The sequence below is a fragment of the Cricetulus griseus genome, chromosome 5 (assembly GCF_003668045.3).
Source record: "Cricetulus griseus strain 17A/GY chromosome 5, alternate assembly CriGri-PICRH-1.0, whole genome shotgun sequence".
Classification (NCBI taxonomy): Eukaryota; Metazoa; Chordata; class Mammalia; order Rodentia; family Cricetidae; genus Cricetulus; species Cricetulus griseus.
The window spans coordinates 41,123,202-41,145,065 of NC_048598.1; the positions used below are offsets into that span (position 1 = coordinate 41,123,202).

General features: G+C 40.5%; 1 protein-coding gene across 2 annotated transcripts; it reads left to right on the forward strand.

Moving 5' to 3' along the window:
• Nucleotides 1-7,042: 7,042 nt before the first annotated feature.
• Prg4 (proteoglycan 4) lies at nucleotides 7,043-21,858 on the forward strand. 2 transcript variants are annotated; one of them, XM_027417408.2, is made up of 12 exons: nucleotides 7,043-7,118; nucleotides 9,905-10,027; nucleotides 11,324-11,443; nucleotides 13,701-13,844; nucleotides 14,368-14,487; nucleotides 16,028-17,920; nucleotides 18,493-18,570; nucleotides 19,628-19,764; nucleotides 20,010-20,166; nucleotides 20,421-20,621; nucleotides 20,963-21,088; nucleotides 21,761-21,858. In XM_027417408.2, exons 1-12 carry the CDS (start codon nucleotides 7,043-7,045, stop codon nucleotides 21,856-21,858), a joined length of 3,273 nt encoding a protein of 1,090 aa, XP_027273209.1. The 2 variants fall into 2 exon arrangements, with proteins under 2 accessions (XP_027273209.1, XP_035301523.1); XM_035445632.1 differs by lacking the exons at nucleotides 13,701-13,844; nucleotides 14,368-14,487 and having other exon boundaries at nucleotides 16,028-16,114; nucleotides 17,861-17,920.
• Nucleotides 21,859-21,864: the final 6 nt, after the last annotated feature.

Below are 21,864 nucleotides of genomic sequence, written 5' to 3' on the forward strand. Positions count from 1 at the left end.
AGAGTACCTGTCCACCATCAATGCCCTTAAGTGATTTCTTTACAGAAGGTGCATAATACAAATAAGAGAACAAGCAAGCAACATTTAGCCCATGTTTTTTCTCCATCCCTTCAATCTTGAGGACTAAATGTCACATACAAAGAACCAATTGTTTCACCAATACCAAGCTCCTGATCCCCAGTCCAAGGGAAAGACAAAGGAAGTTCTAACATTAGCAATAACATGTGTTTATTAATTCATTTTACTAATGTTATTGAGCCACCTGAGATATATACATTCTACAGAGTCCACTTTCCCAAGAAATCAGCCCAAAATGGTAAAAGGGAGGAATTGCTGGATTCATTTTCCAAGACTTCTGCGTCATTTTCTGTGTCGAGCATAAAAAAGCTTCATAGAAGAGATTCCCTCTGAATGTCCTGCTTTCTGATGCTTTTCAGCAGAAATGCCCATCACCACAGGGAAAGTGGTGTTAAGGTAATCTTTATGCAATCCTGGACAATCAGCCAGAATTGTGCTGTCCCCCATCTCTTTGAACAGCCTGGTGTTCCAGTCTCAGGATGACTCATTGACTGCCTCTTGAGAGTCGCTCCTCCCACCCCACCTAGCTGTGGTCTTTCAACCCCACCCAGCCTTGTGCCCACTCTCTGAATTTCCCATCTCTCAGTATTTGTCACACTGAGTTACAGCACCCAGATTCACTTGCACTCACTTAAATGGTTCTGTGGGAATTACTCATATTGTAGGCTACTGCGAAATCAGTCTGTAATTTTTTTTGTCACATATTATAGTATGTCTCCTTGATATTCTGGAATCTGAGAGATGTGGACTTGAATGATCACAAGCTATAAGAATATAGATTAGAAAATAGAGCCAAGACAGTGAAGTGTCTGTTAGAAGCAAGAGGCCTTAGTTTAGCAGAAAAACCCACAATACTCTATATTACATGGAGAAACTATACAAGCTTTGAAAAAAATGGAAAATGAATAAGAGTTAATCATTCTAAAACCTGGGGCTGGAGAGGTTTAGCAGCATTTGTTGCTCTTTCAGTGAACCAGAGTTTGATTGCCAGCATCATACAAAGCATCTCACAACTTCCTGAACCTCTAGCTCCATAGCATCCAACTCCCTCTTCTGGCTTCCTTGTACTATAGTGGGAAAGATGGACACTGAGAAAAGAGGTACCATTGAAAAGATACAAATACACTTGCCTAGGAGTACGAAGAAGAGAGTGATCAAGTGTCACAGCTTAAGGGCATTAAAATGGTTAAAATCATGAGCTGGGGTCAGACAGGTCTGAGTTAAAATAGTCTCTATTTTATGACTTTCTGGCTTCATGATCTTAAACAAGATAGTTAACCTTTCTTACGTCAGGTGTGATACTGTTAAATCTATTTTGGATTTTCAGCTGAAAAAGTTCATTGGGCTGGTCAATAATCACAGACATATGCCATGTAGCAATGTAGTTCATTAGCAGAAGCCTATGTGATTATCAGGTCATTTGTTTCTAATCTACCAAAGTTTTACCATGTACTAAATAGCAAGTAGGTAAGAAGAATGAAAGAGGGGTTTATTCATTTCCTCTTCTTATGATGTTCAGCTTCTGTCCTTGTTCTTAAACCTAGGAGCCTTCAGGCTCCATATTACATGTCTGTCATCTATGAGGAATTCCTCGGGTAGAGCTTGTCTTTATGTTTGCATAGCAGCTTCATAAAGGTCTAGAATAATAATTATAACCACATTCATATTTATTAAGGATCCCCATCGTGTGTTCAGTGCAATTCTGTCTTTTCTTTCATGTTTCTTTACAAGGCCAAACAATAATGGGAATTTACACAAAATTTAGGAAACCGAGGTCTAGACAGGTCAGAGAATTATAGGGAATTGAATTTTGCAACTGAGATTTGGACAATGATTTTACCTATGCCAAAGCCCAACTTCAGCTATTGACCACATGGTCTTGTCCGGTCACAGTATTGAACTGTCTGTTTATTTCTGACCTGTCCAAGAGATCTTAGAAACCAGAGGTTTCCTCTCACAGCCAAATGGATCCCCAGCAACTAATCCTGGGGCTGGAATGTATAAGCACTAGTGGATAATTCCATTATTCATCAAAACCAAATAAGTGAAGCCAGGTGACTCATGCCTTTAGTTTCAGGGCTTTGAAAGGATCACAACAGGATCCCTGCAAGTTCAAAACCAGTTTGTGCTACATGGTTGGTCTAGGTCATTGTGGGCTTCAGAATGATACCTATTCTCACAAAAATAAAACACAAGGCGGGTAGAGAGATGGCTTGCTCATTAGTTTTTCACAACTTTCCATGGGCTCTTAGTATCTTCTACATTCACAACTGTGTCCTCTGCAATAAACAATTTATATTTCCAGTTCCCTTGCCAGCACTTTATTACCAACCAGTCATTCTTTAACATAAGCCTAACTTTTAGAATACAATTTTTGTAAATGCTGGCTAGTTATTATTTCTATGATAAAATATTTTACAAGGACTTTCAATTAAATTTATTCAAATAGAATGAATTTTTCAGGAAATTGTATAGCATGTAAGCCTTACATAAACCACTGGCTGCCCTTTTTTTGGTCGGGGGGCATGGCCATGGCTGGTCTCTGGTGTCTGCCATCCAATGTACAAGAAAGAAGAAAAAGAGAAAGCTCGACAGGCAATTTCTTGTTAGGAAACAGATGGAAATTGTGCCAATCATTCTTATTGGTATTTCATTGAAGTAAACACAGCTATGAGGTACACCTACCTGAATGGGCAAATGGGGTGTAATCTCTAGAGGTACAGCTTGACAGGATGGAAAGGGTTGAGAGAATGATCTCCAAAACACATTTTGAAACACTTTTGCTGAGCTAATGCTTAGAGTTTTGGTCAAATATCCAGGAAAATACACATGCACACACACACACACACACACACACACACACACACACACACACACACACACTCATTTCTAGTGGGTGATGATGGTTTGAACAGAATGTCTAGAAGTAGTCCCAAGATGTGGATCTCCATTCCATCAGGGAGGGACGAGTTATTTCACCTCAAGGAGAACACTGATCATATGCAAAACGTGGCAGTGAAGAACAAGCTGGCTTCTGTAGTTTCCCCCTGGCATGCTTCACTTTTTTCCTGGGCTGTCGCTAGAAGAAAGAGCATCAAAGTTGTGGAAAGGTGGAGGGAAGCCATGAGGCACAGACAGGCTGGCTGCAGGACAAGGTGACAGCTAACAGCAGGGATGGAGACCTAACAGACAGAATAGAAGAGCAGCATGTTATGAGACAATCTAGCACAGAGAAGCCTGAGTGTTCTCTGGAGATGTCACTGTTCTGCTTCCTGCAAGTGTCAAGCAGAGGAAGTGATGCTCAGAAGGGGCTCTCATGCAGAAGGCAGCCCTTGGGATGGGACACGATTCAGTGCCATGTATATCCTCTCCATTGCTCTTGACTCCCCTCTTCCCAGCATTCTGCATCACAAACCAATCCTGGGGTAACTTGTATTCCAGTTCAATGAGACTGAAATGAACATTAACAAAATGCTTTTAATGAGGAATGAAATCTCAAAGGGAAAGCTTATAAAGCAATAGGACCGTCACTGTGTACAAAGATGGCTAAGTGTGTCAAAGCTTGAAGAATAGAAATGGAGCTGGATATTCCAAGGGTGGACTTAACCCAGCTAGCCTCATTATCCAGTAAAATGAGCTGAATCAAAGGTAAATAGAGCTGGATAAATTTAATCTTGGCATTTAATAGCTTCCCATTTTGACACATATGAGAAATTAAGGTGGCAATAACAATATGGATATGTTTAAAGTTATAGCTTACACTGGTTATGAGTATGTGTGTATACATGTTTTCTTTGTCAGTATGGGAAGTTTAGAACTTGAACTTAAGAACAAGTAGGAATTATTCAATTAATTTTAAAACATCATTTGCTAGAGCTAGAGAGATAACTCAATGGATAAGAACGTTTGACAAATAAACATAAGCTCAATGGGTAACATTTACCATACAAACATAAGGACCCAAGTTCAAATTGCCAGTGCCCAGAAGATGCTGGGCTTGATCATCTATAAAGCTATAGCCCTGGTTCTGTAGGTACCAGAAAGAGAAGTCTTTGGGGCTCACTGGCCTACAGCCAGGCTCCAGGTTCAATGAGAAACCTGTCTCCAGAGAATAAGGTGGAGGGAGTGAGCAGAACACTTATGTCTTTCTCTAATCTTCTTGTGTGTGCACAGGCACAAACCCCACACACCTCCAAATGCAATTTATCACCCCTATCTGATTCATATAAAGAAGAAGGATGATAATACAGATAGTTTAAAAGGTACAAATCAGAGTATAATATAGACCTTATTCTTGCTTCCTTTTTTTGACTTTGGTAAGTCTAAGAAGCAAGTTATTTCAGTTCAAGTCCACCCAACAAGACCTTTTATGTACATAATATAAATTTATTAAAGTAGCAAGACCCTTCAGTAGTTTCATCTCCAGAGGAGAAATTTACCATAAATATATATAACAATATGTTGAGTCTAAAAACCAAGATGTATCCAGGACCTAAGAAGGCTGCTAGAAATATTTCCCTGTACCTGCATCACTCATTTGCCTTATTTTTGTCTGAAGAACTTTCTTGAGAACATGAGCAGAAATTCACGCATCACAGATCTCTCTTGGCAGAAAGACTAGTAATCTCTGCATTCTAACTCCGAGTCTCCATGAGAAGGAAACACTGATCCAATGTAGCTCCAGTTCCTCCTCCCAGGCATTTCAGCTGTGACTGATGCAGCGAGGCTGTCTAGAGGGAAGTCACGCTGTGGATTGTGAGATTACCAAGAGCTGAGCAGACAGCCTCCATATTTTCTTTAGATATTCACCTGAGAAGTAAGCATATACAAATATGAAGGATTAAAATATAATACAGTGACTACATAGGAAAGTGATATATAATAGAAACAGGACAGAACTTGAATGCACAGAAAGTCCTGTGTTCTGAGGATAGTCACACATTCTTCATTCATCATTTTATCTTCTAATTTATAAAATGTAGGTGATGATATTTCTACTTGAAGTCATTGTGAGATAACTAAATGCAGCACCTACTAAATATACAATGCATGGCAAAATTCAGGATAGGAAAGTTTACTTCACTAAACACGTTTTGTACACACAACCATGGTGAAGCTCTAGACTATACATTGGTAGTAGAATTAAGATATAATCTTAAGGAAATCTATGTTTGTTGGTGTTCAGAGACAAATGGACAGATAATACAAATAAAATACAGTACATTTGTTGACTATAAGCCATAGATATGACTTGGGCAAGTTTTTGGAAGGTGCTGAAACATAGATGAGAACTTAGTTGAGATTTGAACAAGAGCATCTCACATGAAAATGGGGTAAAACTTCTTGCTAAACCGAAAGGTGGATGGTTTACATTTCCTGTGGCAGGGAAACTATACTAGGAACATAAAAGACGTCTTCTAAATGCTGCTGGCAAATATCAGTACAGTTTTCAGTTTATGTTTGTTTATTTATGTATTCATTTTTGAGCCAGAGTCCAACTATGTCTAGTCTTGTCTCCAGTGCCTACGCTTGTGATCCTTTCCTCAGCCTCCAGAGAGATGGGACTACAGACAGGTAGGTGTCACTGGACCAGATTTTCAATAGTGGGTTTTTTTTTTTTAAATATTTATTTATTTACTACATATACTGTGTTCTACTTGAGTGTATGCCTGCACACCAGAAAAGGGCAGCAGTTCCCATTATAGATGGCTGTGAGCCACCATGTGCTTGCTGGGAATTGAACTCAGAACCTCTGGAAGAGCAGCCAGTGTTCTTAACCTCTGAGCCATCTTCTCCAGGCCCCTTCAGTAGTGTTTTTAATATAAGCCTTTTCATGGTAATGAAGCCTGAAAACCCACAGCGTGGGTATTTTACCTTATGGCGAACTGAGAGCATATTTTCTGTGCCCCACAAAAAATAAGAAATCAAAGAAGAAGGAGCAGGATGTCGCATTCTTGGTATAAGATCATGATCTTTTCACCCCAAGCTTACATTAGAGATGTATCCAAAGCACCTTTACTGGATTTAACTGGCAAGAAAAGGAGCAATGGTACCAGCTTGGGCATTTTAGAGTTGCTGCTTTGCACTCTAGTCCAAGGCTGCCAGAGTGATTTACCATCTCTGAACAATTTGTTCACTTCACTTAGAAATTAGAAATGTGTTTTGGCCAATAAATCTAACTTTATTTTGTAGTAGTCATTTTTCTTAATGGGAGTGTTTTCCAGATGTTGCCTAAGTCTAGTCGTCTGGGCCCTTGGCCAGAAAATGAGGGAAGCTTGATTTCATAGCTTGTCACTGTTGATTTTGCCTAACCTTTGGACTCATTGGGTCATCCCAATCCGTTTGCACTGGTATATAAGACTTCCAGCAACACTGGAGAAATTCATCTCTCCTTTCACAGGTAAGTGTCGAGGTTAACATGCTTTTTGTAGTGTTAAGTATGTCTTCATTAAATGTGTTTGAAAAAGGACAGTCGTTGGAAGGTTTTGAAAAGAGTCGTAGTTGTATGAGATACTCATTGGAAGCCTATGAGTTTATATTGAGTTAAGGAAAAGTTGGAAGAACTGCTCCATTGCTCTTGCTAATCTCAGTTATTGAAGCTGGTTATTCTATCTCCAGGACATGATCTAAAACTTGCACTGTAAGTACAGACTACTCCTCCAACAGAGTTTTAAAATAACCCTTTTTCTGCTATTATTTTGGGGTTTTATAGTGGTTGGTAATTCAATTGAGGTGGCTTGCTCTATATCATATGAAACAGGACAACCAACTACTTTCTTCAGGAATTCAAGCTGATTGCTCATGCATTTTGCTTTAAGAATGGAGTGGCGTATTACTGACTTACATTTGGAAAGTTTCTGAACGCTGTGCATGTCACACACATTATGTAGTAGTGACATTAAAGAGCAGGTTTCTGACACTTTCATTTTTATTTCAGGCAAGGGTGTCGCATCTGAGTACAACCATGGAGTGGAAAATACTTCCCATCTGCTTGTCGCTGCTGCTCCCGGCTCTCTTGATTCAACAAGTTTCATCTCAAGGTAACTTCACCATCAAAAATGCTTCTATCCACCCACTGTTGTTAAACACCCAGCTGGGTTTTATGACAACAACAAGAAAATATATTCAGGGACATATACATTTGCTTGAGTTTAACAATTGGCAATCCTAAATTTGAAACACACGCAGTACATTTGTGTGTTTTGGAATTCTAGCCTTTCCCTCTGGCACTGTGAGAGCTTTGAAGGAGTTCTGAGTTGTGATAGAAAATAAGGTCCCTACTCTGTTCATTCAGATTTTTTCCCCAACCCCCCCCAAAGAATTACAGACATTTACATAACTGTGCTGGAGCTACACAACACCGTCAAAAGAAAAGAAAGGGGGTGGCTTAGGAGACACCCAGTGTTGTGAGTCTTAATGAAGCAATGCTTATTTAATGAAAGTTCTTTTTTAAATAGATAAACTTATAATCAGTGGGACTGGGAGATGATGGCTTGCTGGTAAACTGCCAGATGCACAGCACTACAGTGCGTCCCTAGCACCCATGTGAAAAGCTAGATGCAGCGGTACGTGCCTGCAAGCCTGACTCTGGGAGCCAAGACAGGCTGGCCCTGAGCTCACGAACAAGCAGACTAGGTCCAGTGGCCAGGAAAATGAGGCAGAAAATGATAGAGGAATCCTGGCATCAACCTACCCACACACACATGCATGTACCACACACACACACACACACACACACACACACATACGTGCAACTAATGGTTTAAATAGCAATAGACAGAAGGTTATAATAGACCATCTATGAAAAAAATAACTGGATTTGTTCTAGAAATCTGCTAAGTGCAAATGAATACTTTTTTTTATTAGTTCAAATTAGGAACCAGCTTGCTTCACATGTCAATCCCATCTCCCTCTCCCTCCCCCAAGCCTCCCCACCAGCCTCCCCCACCCCATCCACCCTCCACTCCCCCGGCAGGGTAGGGCCCAGCCTAGGCCCTCCCCCATGTGTCCAGGCCAAGAGTGCATCCCTTCACATGGGATGGGCTCTCAAAGTCCCTTCTTACACCAGGGAAAAATACTAATCCACTGCCAGGGGCCCCCTAGAGTGCGGATGCCTCCTAATTGACAGCCATGTTCAGGGGTCTGGATCAGTTCTGTGCTGGCCTCCCAGACAGCAGTCTGGGGTCCATGTGATCCCCCTTGTTCAGGCCAACTGTTTCTGTGGGTTTCTCCAACCTGGTACCGACCCCTTTGATCTTCATTCCCCCCTCTCTGCAACTAGGTTCCAGAGTTCAGTTCAGTGTATATCTGTGGGTGTCTGCCTCTGCTTCCATCAGCCACTGGATGAGGGCTCTAGGATGGCATAAAAAGTAGTCATCAGTCTCATTATAGGGAAAGGGCATTTATCCTCTCCACCCTTGCCTAGATTGTCAGTGCAAATGAATAATCTTTTGATGTTGTTTTGTCTGCTTTTCTTGCCTTCTCAACCTCTTCTCATTTCTCTCCCTTTATATATAATATATGTATTGATATACATACACTATATATGCATTTTGTATGTACTGTGCACATATATATGTAAGCAACCATTCTAAAAGTTATCCTACTCTTTATTGTTTATATATGTATTAAAACAAACTTTCCTGGATTCTCTTGAGATTTTTTTTTTCAGTGTATTTTGATATTTCCCTACAGATTAGAACATTCCAGAAGGGGGTTTCATTGTTACATTCCTGCTATTATCTCTTGGGGAGGATCTTGCAGTGTTATCTGCCAAATAGTGTTTAGAAATATCTGAAGCTAGTTATTCTGCCCCATCATTATTGTTTGCTTGTCCCCAGACACTCAGTTTATGACCTTTATATCCACACCCAGATCTGATTTCGAGAGTTCTCTCTTATTCCTACCAACAGAGAGCACCCAGAAGAGTCTGTGCTTGTCTAACCATCTAAGTTCAGCCCTAAGCATGAGAGGCAATGCAGTTAGTGGAGAAGGCTCATGCTTCAAATTCAGACATATGAGTTTAAATTTGAAATGGGCAATTTGTTTAAGATGATTACAAAATCGATTGTCCCAAATCAGGGCATTTGTAAGAGTAAAGGGGTTGTACAAACAATGAATATATATTAGTTGATCAATTATACACACACACACACACACACACACACACATACACACACATTTACATACAGTAACTAGTTGTGTGTCATTAGGCAAGTTATTAAAATTTGTCTTTTCTTGTTTTTTTTTTTTTTTTTTTTTTTTTTTTGAGACAGGATTTTTATGTAGCCTTAGCTGTCCTGGAACTCACTCTGTAGACCAGCCTGGCCTTGAACTCATAGAGATCTACCTGCCTTTGCCTCCCGAGTGCTAAAATTAAAGGCGTGTGAGCTACCACCACCTGGCCTATGACTTAGATAGGGCTACTAATACTTTCTTAGAGACATTTTCCTAAGGTTTGGAGAGAGTGTATAGCTCAGTGCCTGGCATAGGGCTGCTCAAAACATGGCCACTAGTAAATCACAAGAGCAGCCATCTGCAGCTGTCATGGCCACCTTTCCCCTGGGATTATCACTGCTCATGCAAGCATTGCTTAGCCAGACTTTCAAAGGTGTATTTATCATCGAACTCTAGTGAAGAATAAAATGACATGAGTAAGGTCACATAAAGACCTACCCAAATACCAGCTAGATCCATTGCTGCACTCTGTTCCCCATATTGCCCAGTGGGTAAGACTCTCCCTCTCCGAGGGCTTTGTTCTCCTTAATAGATCGCCCCCTTTTTTAAGTGTTTTGGCCGTGTTTACCCTAGTATTGTATAATTTTAGATTTATCAAGCTGTGCAGGGAGATGTGGGGAAGGGTATTCTAGAGGTGCCACCTGCAACTGTGATTATAACTGTCAACACTACATGGAGTGCTGTCCTGATTTCAAGAGAGTCTGCACTACAGGTATGTTCTGAGAGCTGGGCGTCTTCTGTCAAGCCCGCTGTCACGCTGTTCTGAACCTGCTTTGGCACCCTGTGTAGCTCCCTTCCTCCCCCTTCCCACCTCCTCTGTTAAATGCCTTTTCCTTCACTTGCATAAACGTTGATGTACACCGCACCTGAGAATTGTTTCAAAGCTTCTGATTTCCGGGGTCGTGGGCAAAAGCCCGGGTCCTTGTCACATGCACATATGTATCCACTGCTTTCGTGTAAAATGTCTTAAGTAGAGGCTTAATAATGTGACGTGGTAGTAAAAAGGACGGCGTACTTCTTCACTAACAGTTGAGTTTTGATTGCTTAGATATCGAGCCTTTCAGATAGTTTCACCAAAAGGATCGGTAGGCCCTGAAGACTTACATATGCTATTTGAATTTTGGGTATTAAATGTGTTTCTGAATTACCTGAAGAGGATATTTTAAAAGATCAAACAAATAGCAGGGTTGAATATTGAATTTCAAAGGCCCAAAGTTCTGAATTATGAGTGGTATTTCAATTGAACGCTATGTAGGCCATTCCTTGTAATAGATGTAGACCAATTTAATATTCAATTTATGAAAACTATAAAAATCTGGAAAAGTTATATTTGCATTAGGATTTTCATGTGGAGGTGGTAATGATAGTGCTGTAAGTTTGTGTGGTGGGTAAAGTATTTCAAGCAGGCCTTAAGTCATTGTACCTCCCATCGAGGATTTTTCTAGAACAAGCAGGCCTATGTTCTATGGCATTAATTGAAACCTTTCAATCCCATTCTCTACCAGTTTGTCATCTTAGGAGTATCTGTATTGCAAGTGACTTTTTGGCCTGCACAATGGCCTGCTCAACTAGTATCTTGGGATATATTGTTATAAGATAGGGAGATTCAATGACTATAGTCTGTTACAAAGAAATGGTTGTTGGAGGCTTGAGGGTTGGATGTAGGACCTTGTATGAAGGGCAGTTTGCTATATAGATAGTTCCAAGTTTTCTCTTGTGTCTACACATGTGCAGGACTCAGGCAACATCAGGGTGTCTCGAGTTTTACAAGGAAAAGAATGATGCCCCAACTCATCGGATTTCCTCCCTGACTTAGGTTCTCTGTTTGGACATCATCCTTTTAAATTTAATTTTTAATACTGGATGATGTGTGTCCTCCAAATTCCAAATATGAGAATGAGAACTGCCCCCTTGGGACTCTAGTTATCTGTCAGATGAGAAATTCTACAAGATATATATGTGTTGCTTTATGACTAATAATTCTCTTTGCCTGTTTTGCTCTGGACAGAGCTCTCCTGCAAAGGTCGCTGCTTCGAGTCCTTCGCACGAGGGAGAGAGTGCGACTGTGACTCCCAGTGTAGAGAGTTTGGCAAGTGCTGTGATGACTATGACAGTTTCTGTGAAGAAGGTAAGAACCAAGGCACCAGCCAGTGCTGCTCAGTACAGCCAGCCCGGTACACACCTTGGCTTGAGTGACGTCTAACAAGCATCCAAGGTTTTGATTTTACTAATGGAGAAACTGCTTAATAATAACTTTGTTTCACAAAGACAAAGGAAAGCACCTTCCACCAGGAGCCTCACAAGGACCTCTAGTTCACCCAAAGGGGGGACATGGGCTGAGTATACACACTTTTATTTCCCAAGGTGCTTCTTTTACAGTTTAAAACTTGTTCCCATCTAGTGGTATCCCACCACAAAATCATCTGCCCTTAGCTTTCGCTTTCTGTGCTCTGAGTCTCAATGTACTGAGTATTTGTTTAAAGGCAGAATACTTAGAGCTTCTTTGTATAAATTAACTCGTCACCAAATCTACAGGCAAATCTGCTAAAGAGTTGATACCTCAATTATTTGTTCCTTCCTATCCCTACAGTCCCCTCAGCAGTCTCTATACAAAGCTGGTGCAGAACAAAGTCAATAAAAAGGGATTGTCTCGCTTAAAAATTTTCTCAGACCATTAAACCTGAAAGAATACTCTCACAGTATAGCAATAGCTCATCCTTGATCCTTTTACAAGATAAAATAATAGAATACTTTCTTCTCCAATATTTGTTCTTAACCATTCTTTGTCAAAATGTGAATATCTTTGGAGGTAAAATTGAGATAAGCATTACTTGAATAATTTGTTCATATTTTTCTTAGGCTGTGCCCCTTCTATTTAGAGTGGTGGAAACTCAATCAGCAGAGCTGAGGGCTGTTTCTTAACTGTTCAGTGTTTTTATAGGAAGTATTCTAAAAGTACTGGAGACAACACCCTTATTTCAAAACCCCAGAGCTGAGCACTCCTGCAGCTTTCAGAAGGCACCATGATGGGGATATACATATTTACTCAATACCTTGATAATTATTTTGGCTAAGAGACAAGCCAAAAACCAAAGGAAACCAAACAAAGCAACACCCTACTTCCCCAACCCCTCCAAGCAGTTAATTTTGGCAGAGGATGGATAGGGAGAAGACTGAGTGAAGACACCGACAGAACATTCTAAATACACACAGTGCTCTGTGCTTTGAAGTATACCTGAGGGTTAGACAGGAAGTGTCAAGAATGGAGGCAATGCAAGACAACTCCATTCACAGATTTCAGGAAGACAGTCAGGCTCCCAGCTGAAAATGAAAGAACTATCCAGAGCTTCAGGACTTTGTTAAACTATGGAAACCACCAAATTGTTTCAGGGTTGCTATAGACACTGGTTATTGGGATCTATCTGAAAATTGCAGCAGTTTCAGAACTGACAGGAGTCATATCAACCCAATTGCCTCCCAACATGGGTAGAGAAGCTGGAAAGGTTATCTGTTTTGGCCACAATCACTAACTAGTACCCGGCAGAACTATTACTCAACATGGCGTTTTATTAAGGGGGGAGGAGAAAGAGGGCGAGGTGCAGTGTCCAGTTCCTGGAAACCAGAAGAGGACTTCTGAAGAGATGGTGGGAGTAGTGGGTGTATGTAACTCTTGTCTTCCCTATCTCCACTACTGTTTTCTTCTCTTTCAAGACCCTCTCCTTTCTTCTGATTCCCAAGGATTCCCTGTGTTCCGTCTTTTAGACACTAAGGAGTGGGAGGAGGGAATAAAAGGCAAAGGAGACACACACCAAACCATTAGTGTTTGTTAATTTGGGAAGCACAACTCATTTGTGGAAAAGCATAACGTAGAGGTGTGAAATCTTCAAAATATACCTGTACAACTTTTATAATAAAAATCAAGGCAAACCGGCACTATTTGATTTAAATGCACAGGAAAACAGGAAAATACATTAGAGTTGACTAGGGCATGCTTTTTCCCATTATCCATATGGAATATTATTTTTGTAATTGCAGGATGATGACAAGATAGATGTTTTAGGTGGGCATTCCTCTTTAGAAATGCTGAATACACCTCACTTTACAGATGGGAAAATGTCCAATAGTTGGGCCTATATTCCAAAGTCCAAAAGGTAGACATTCAGAAGCATTTGACTAGAATTGTACATTCTACCACAATTTCCTACAGCTTGAGAATTACTATTTTATAGCAATGTGTCCTCAGAATTATGGGATTTATTCGTGTTGAGCTATAGCTGTCCTGTACTGACGGCATCTCCTCTTGAAGCCACGTGTCCATGCTTTTCAGTTAGCACTGCTGATGAATCTAAACTGGATGTTAACCAACCTGTCTTGCTTGGCCTCAGTGCATAATCCCACATCACCACCTCCAAAGACTGCACCTCCGCCTCCAGGAGCATCTCACATCATCAAATCAACCACCAAACGCTCCCCCAAATCACCAAAAAAGAAGACTAAGAAAGTTGTAGAATCAGAGGAAATAACAGAAGGTAGGAAGATGGCAGCCATCACTACAGGAGATTTCTGAACTGAAATAACCTGTAGGTGGACTATTCATATGAATATCCTCAGAGAGTAATCTTTTGAATCATGAAGGGCTCATCATATTTTTATTTACTCGATTTACATTAAATTTTAAGCCAAAATATAAATCCTTGGATATTTATAGCCCTTATTTACCAAACCCACTATCAAATGAGGCAAAGATCACTGTAAAAAATGAAAATATAATTTTTTCTTTTCTTTAACATAATTAGATTGTGTAACTTTTAGCAGGCATGGGAAAATCAGTAGAAAGTTATATTGTTAGTGTATTTGTTGAACTCAGGTGTCTTGCTTTTGATTGACAGCTTTACAAAGTGAGTTGTTACATTACCCATAAGATGACAGCAGACCACAACTCTTGAAGACCAGTTGTCAGCATTTCTTGTTGTGTGTGGACTGGCGGTTCTTTTTACTTTGTTTTGTTTTAAATCACAGTTGGTGTGATCAAACTTTTTATTTGATTTATAGAACACTCTGTTTCTGAAAACCAAGAGTCCTCCTCCTCCTCTTCCTCTTCCTCTTCAACTATTCGGAAAATCAAGTCTTCCAAAAATTCAGCTAATAGAGAATTACAGAAGAACCCAAAAGGTTTGAGCATTGATAAAGATCAAAGACTCTATCAATGCCATATTAAACAATAATCTTTCAAAAAGTAATGTGTGTTGATAGAACAGCTTGAGATCTCTCGATATTTGGGGAGTATGTAACTATGGAAACACTCAGTCTAGAAAGTACCACATGAAGACACCTTACAGAGACTCAGTGGTAAGCAGCAAAGCCACCCTTTCCAGCAAGGGATCCGAAGATGCTGTAGTAGTGACTGGAAGCACAGGCTGGTACCGAGACAATAGTTTGTGGCAGTTTGTTGCAATTCTTGTCTGGCTGATCACTGTGTCCCTCATCCCACTCCTCTCTGTCCCCTGCTTTTGTTTTTCTATGGTTTTATTTAACAAAAACTCAGTGTTTCCTCAACATTAATTAGTCCTTGACATTCTCCTATACCTCCAGGGAAAGGCAAGATTATTATTCCTGTTATATAGATCTTTATTATTTTCCCGACCTTTAAAAACCTCATGTCTCACTTCTCTTTGCAAGTTAAAGAATAGGCCATTATTTCCTGAGAAGAGATCCCACCTGATCTGTTCTTTGTATTTCCTGAAATTCTAAAATATATTCTTTCTCTAGAAAGTACTGGGATTTTGAGTAACATTTCCCTGAGTGGCCAGTTTCTCTAACTTCCTAGCCAGATAGTCTAACATCAAATTCAAAGAATCCTGCTCACAATGGAAGTGCAATACAAGTTTGCTTTTGGTACTTAGTAGCTCCCCTAAGGGGTAGCTGCCACGGGGAATCTTTTTTTTTTTTTTTAAGATTTTATTTATTTATTATGTTTACAACATTCTGCTTCCATGTGTATCTGCACACCAGAAGAGGGCACCAGATCTCATTATGGATGGTTGTGAGCCACCATGTGGTTGCTGGGAGTTGAACTTAGGACCTCTGGAAGAGCAGTGGTGCTCTTAACCTCTGAGCCATCTCTCCAGCCCCTGCTATGGGGAATCTTAAGAACAGTCTATTGCCCTGGCATCCTAATTGCCTATGTCTTCTGGGACCGTAGAGTTTAGCTGTGCAGTTGAAAAGGAGCAGTCAATAGCCCTATGTATGGCATCTAGGTTTAGCAGAAACCTTTGGAAAGAATGGAACCAAATCCTCAGCCAGTTGTAAAGGCCTTTGTAGGACGTAGTGCAAAGAAACTACAAGAGTTTGGGATCAAGTTTCCAGAAAGAAGGGACAACACTGAACATTATGGAATGGGGGTGGGTGGCATGGTGGACCAAGTGAGGGGTAAAGTAATTAACAGACATGGATTCAAGCTACTGATCACTTTGCCGACTTCATGTATTTACATTTAGGGTTTCATTTGTGGTTTTCATTTGCTCACCTCATTTACTCAATAAAAAGTCTCCAAAGACAGAAAATTGTAACTTTTTACCACATATTAACAGACACATTGAAGGTTAACAATTTGCTTACAGACACATAGCTAGTCAATGATATGGCTATGATCCTTGTTACTAATAAAGGGAGAAAAAGTACCCAAAATAACAACTTTTATTTTCTTCTCTAGTAAAAGATAACAAGAAAAATACTCCTAAAAAGGAACCTAATCCAGAACCACGAGGTGTAGATGAAGCTGGAAGTGGACTGGATAATGGTGAACCCAAGCCCACCCCAATTCCTGCCAGTCCCAAGACTACAGCAGCAAAACCAGCAAGTGCCAAACCCAGTCTTGCACCTAATTCTGAGACATCCAAAGAGGCATCTTCAACTTCCAATAAAGAGACAACAGTTGAAACGAAGGAGACTACTGCAACAAATAAACAGACTTCTGCCAGTAAAAAAGAGAAAACTACTTCCGCTAAAGAGATACGCAGTGCAGAGAATAAAGATGTTGCACCCACATCTGATGTTCCTTCACCTACCACCTCCAAGCACTCAGCTCCCACTACCACCAAGAAGCCAGTACCCACTACTACAAAGGAACCAGCTCCCACTACCACCAAGAAGCCTGTAACTACAACCAAGGAACCTGCTCCTACTACTCCCCAAAAGCCTGAAGCCACCACCCCCAAGCAACCGGCTCCCACCACCCCTAAGGAACCAGCTCCCACGACCCCTAAGGAGCCTGAAGCCACCACCCCCAAGGAATCAGCTCCCACAACCCCTAAGGAGCCTGAAGCCACCACCCCCAAGGAACCAGCTCCCACAACTCCTAAGGAACCTGCAGCCATCCCCCCCAAGGAACCAGCTCCCACAACTCCTAAGGAGCCTGAAGCCACCACCCCCAAGGAACCAGCTCCCACAACTCCTAAGGAACCTGCAGCCACCACCCCCAAGGAATCAGCTCCCACAACTCCTAAGGAGCCTGAAGCCACCACCTCCAAGGAATCAGCTCCCACAACCCCTAAGAAGCCTGAAGCCACCACCTCCAAGGAATCAGCTCCCACAACCCCTAAGGAGCCTGAAGCCACCCCCCCCAAGGAACCAGCTCCCACAACCCCTAAGAAGCCTGAAGCCACCCCCAAGGAACCAGCTCCCACAACCTCTAAGGAGCCTGCAGCCACCCCCCCCAAGGAACCAGTTCCCATAAACCCTAAGGAGCCTGAAGCCACCCCCCCCAAGGAACCAGCTCCCACCACCCCCAAGAAGCCAGCTCCTACCACCCCTAAAGAGCCTGGAGCCACCACTCCCAAGACCCTTGCTGAAGAAACTCCTGGCTTTTCTGAGGTACCCATACCAGAGGTCCTTGAAAACGATCCCAAGGAAGCCCCTGTGCCACCAACTAAGACTCCCAAGGTACGCGAACCTGAAACGACTACAGCAGATAAAGAGAAGACAACAGAAAAAGACACGCCCCAAACTACCACTGTTGCCCCTAAGAGGACAACAATTATACCAGAAGAGACTAACAAATCAGAAACAAGTGCCACTACAAAAGTAACACCTACAACAACTCTCGCACCCAAAGTAACTGCTCCAACTGAAGAGACTTCTAACAAACCTGAAGAAACAACCCCTGCCGCAGAAGGGGTTGATACTAAGACAACTCTAAAACCCCATAAACCAACCAAAGTACCCAAGAAGCCTGCCTCTACCAAAAAGCCACACAAAGCACCAAAGAAGCACACGTCTACCAAAAAGCCACCCACGTCTACCAAAAAGCCAAAGGCACCAAAAAGGAGAAAACCAAAAACAACACCACCTCCTCTAAAGACTTCAGCAATGCCTGAATTGAACAACACCCCTTTAGAAGTCATGCTGCCAACCACCACCAGCCCTAACCAAACTCCAAACTCAGAGATAGCTGGAGTAAATCTAGATCCTGAAGATGCAGATGGAGGTGACAGAGGAAAGCGTCTGATCCCTATGCCCCCTGTGCTATCCCCCATTGTTATTTCAGGCACTGATCACTTGGCCAGAGAACTCAACCATGGCATTAACATCAATCCCATGCTATCAGGTACTAAGAATCAGTTACTCTCCTGTAGTAGTATCTCTCTACGGAGACCCATGATCTGGAACTCTTAACTTGGAAACTTAGCAAGTATGATTACAGCTTCCCTAGAGGTGTGCAGAGTAAGAATAACCATAGTATACTTGTTCTTCAGGACATTAAAACTAATTAGCATCAGAAATTTAGTGTTGGCAAAGTTCAGACATGTCTGTTGGAAGCAGAAATAGGATATAGAATGCCAAAACAATGTAGTTAGGACTTTATCCTTTAGAAAGTATAAAACAAAGAAAAAGAAATTTTCTTTTCTAAATCAACCCCAAAGAGCAGTGACTTAAAACAGTTCAAATGTCTAATGAATACCTCATGTGCCTGAAGATCAGGATAACCCGACCTCTTACACCTATTACTTTTATATAATACTCCTGAATCCCATTAGGTCAGAGGAATTATGGAACTTTACCATTTCCTTTTCACCTTACTAGATTTTAGAAGGGTAAACAGGAAACTAAATCCTGTTCACGATTTGAAAACAAATTGCTTCCCCGTTCTGTTCCGTATTAATTTTTGGTTTGTTTTAGATGAGATGAATTTATGCAATGGTAAACCAGTGGATGGACTGACTACTTTGCACAATGGGACATTAGTTGCATTTCGAGGTGAGCTATGTCTATATTTATGTGCTGCTTCTTGTTTTGTGTTGGCCTTCCTTCAAACAAAGTCACAACGGCTTTAATTTGAATTTTACCTTTGAAAGGGGAACTGACTCATGATTCTACACTAAATGAGAACACTGGATTGATTAATTTAGGCCCATAAATACCACAAAGTACTTTTGTTATTACGGAAAGTTTCTTTGTGTGACAGGATTTCAAAGTGTCAATTTCAAACCAACAAATGACAGAGATTTGCACTCTCTGAGCACTTTTCTTAGAAAATTATGCCACCATTGTGAGGTAAGAAAAGCTGTACTTTTTGAGAGTAACATAGAATTAAGTAGATTTCCCATGGACTGATATGTCTTCCTAGAACACAGACTAAGTACGAACAGAAAGAAATCACATGTAATAATGTTTAAGAGATTTAAGTAGTCAGTAAGTTATAACTCTAATTCTACAAAGTAAAAACATTGAAACCCAGAGAGCTATATGTCACAAAGGCAAAAAGACCTTTTTAGAGAAAGCAGAAAATGAGGGGGTGAGATGGCTCAATGGATGAAGTTACCCCACTGTCAAGCCTGATGTCTGAGACCTACATGATGAGAGGAGAAAGCCAACTCTCACAAGTTGTTCTGTGACCTCTACAAATACATACATACAAAAAACAAAAACCCAACTTAAAAACAAATCAAATTAAAATCAAGGTGGGTGTAGTAGCACATTCCCATAATTCCAACACTGAGAAGCTGGAGGTAGGTGGGAGATCTGTGAGTTCAAGGCCAGGCTGGTGTACACAGAGAGTCTCAAAGCAACCCTCAAAAGTTAATCTAAAACTTAAAATGTAGGAACTAAAACATCTCTTTTGTTAAATTTTGGATTTAAGAATTATCTTAGAAATACACAAATTTTCTCTTTTGGATCTGGCTGTATTTCCAGGAGCTTAACACATTAAGCATCCATTTTTCCTTATAATCACCACATTCTTTTCCATTCTGTTTTCTGTGGGGATGTATTTTAGCGTTCAGACTGTAGGCTGACATGTCTCTTTAATTTTTAGGTCATTATTTCTGGATGCTAAATCCATTCAGACCACCATCTCCACCACGAAGAATTACAGAAGTATGGGGCATTCCTTCCCCTATTGACACTGTTTTCACTAGATGCAACTGTGAAGGAAAAACTTTCTTCTTTAAGGTAACACAAATATTGCTTGGAAAAAAACAACAAAAAAACCGCAGTTGTACCTTGTCTTGCTATCATTTTAACCTTCAATTTGGAAATAATGAACTGTTCTCTCAAAAGTAAGTTTGATATTATTTATCATCTGTTTATTCAAATTCTACCAAGTTTTTGTATTCCCCCTACACTTAAATCTGAAATGAATTTCACAGCCATGCCTACAAAAATCTTTAACATTACCTTCTCTTTTAAACAATCAGGATTCTCAGTACTGGCGTTTCACCAATGATGTACAAGACGCTGGCTATCCTAAACAGATTGTCAAAGGCTTTGGAGGACTAACAGGGAAGATAGTGGCAGCTCTTTCAGTAGCCAAGTACAAGGACAGGCCTGAATCCGTGTACTTTTTCAAGAGAGGTATGTATCACACAATTGTCAACATGACACTGCCTTTTAAGAACTGACTCTTTGGTGTTTCATTGCTAGAAATATTACAGGACCTAAGAATTATTTATGTCCCCTGCAATGTGAATCATAGAACACGTGGGTCTGATAAAAAATTTAATGTATCTAGATGTGTGTGTAGTGTGCATATGAAAATCAAAAATGAAAAGGCAAACCTAACCCATTCCTTTCTGTGTTTGCTATGTGATTTTCCTAATATGTAACAGGTGGCAACATTCAGCAGTACACTTATAAACATGAGCCCATGAGGAAGTGCACTGGACGGAGGCCTGCCATAAACTACTCAGTATATGGGGACACAGCGCAGGTCAGGAGGCGCCGCTTCGAGCGTGCTGTTGGCCCTTTCCAGACACACACCTTCAGAATCCATTACTCGATGCCCATGAGAGTCGCTTATCAAGACAAGGGTAATGTTTTCATTGTATCAAGAATTCTGATCACGAAGGAGACTATTGGTCAAAAAGCACTAACAATTTAAACTTAATGATGTAAAACAAATCCATTTGCCTTACTGAGTAATAACCAAAGACAATTCTGTTTTTCCTTTGTGGGTAAAGAAAGTAGTGTATTCAAGTTTGTTAATTATAAAAAAAAAAAAAAAAGGCAACAAGAACTGTACACAAATCTGTAGCCCCCAAGACAGTCCTAAAAGTGAGCTGTCATAGCAGAGAACCAACTTGAAACCCGAGCTTGTGTAGCTCTAAGGCTGCAAACTCTTTCAAACCTTTATTACAAATTGTGTCTGCAGGTTTCCTCCATAATGAAGTCAAAGTGAGCACAATGTGGAGAGGGTTTCCAAATGTTGTTACTTCAGCAATAACACTGCCTAACATTAGAAAACCTGATGGCTACGATTACTATGCCTTTTCTAAAGGTAAGTAAGAGGAACAGTTTTGTGAGCTTCCTAAGTTGATATCACTTGTGGAAACAAACAATTTAAGTGGAAATGGCAGTGTACAATCATGACTGTACGTAAGAGACTAAATGTCAGTGCTTACACAATGTGAAAGAAGAGACTGCTGCGCTAATCTCATTTAACTGGAAGGGAGTGCAGTTCAGTTCTCCAGCACTGCTAGGAAATTAGGAGAAAACTGGTATGGAAAAATAGTACTTTGTTTCTATTATGAGTGGCACTTAAGATCCCACATATCAATACAGTCTACAAGGTGCACAAGACATTCATGGCACCCGGTTTTATTAACTGAAGTATATTACTTGGAAAGACCACTTATTTAAATTATTCTCCCCATGATTCTATAATATGAAAGCCTAGGAAGGATATTTTAAGGATGATAAAAAGGAAGCGAATCATCTTTTAGATTAATTAACTTGATTCTTTAGATACTTATTTCAAAATGGAGAGGTGAACCTAATATTACTTGAAGGATGCAAAAACATCATCCTATGACACAAATTATTTTTTGCCAAGATTTTAATGTAATCACTTTTGGTACTGAAGTGACAGTGACTTTGAATATAATAATAAACACAAACAAGCGCTTTACCTGCTTTTTAATTAAAAAGATAATTTCTCTCTCTCATTTAGATCAATACTATAACATCGATGTGCCAACTAGAACAGCAAGAGCAGTTACTACTCGTTCTGGGCAGACTCTCTCCAAAATCTGGTACAACTGTCCTTAGATTGAT

Coding starts and splice junctions, on each gene's coding strand:
- Prg4 (XM_027417408.2), top strand. CDS start 7,043: ATGGAGTGGAAAATACTTCCCATCTGCTTGTCGCTGCTGCTCCCGGCT. Junction 10,028..11,323: donor CAAGAGAGTCTGCACTACAG/GTATGTTCTGAG, acceptor TGCTCTGGACAG/AGCTCTCCTGCAAAGGTCGC. Junction 18,571..19,627: donor GACATTAGTTGCATTTCGAG/GTGAGCTATGTC, acceptor TTTAATTTTTAG/GTCATTATTTCTGGATGCTA.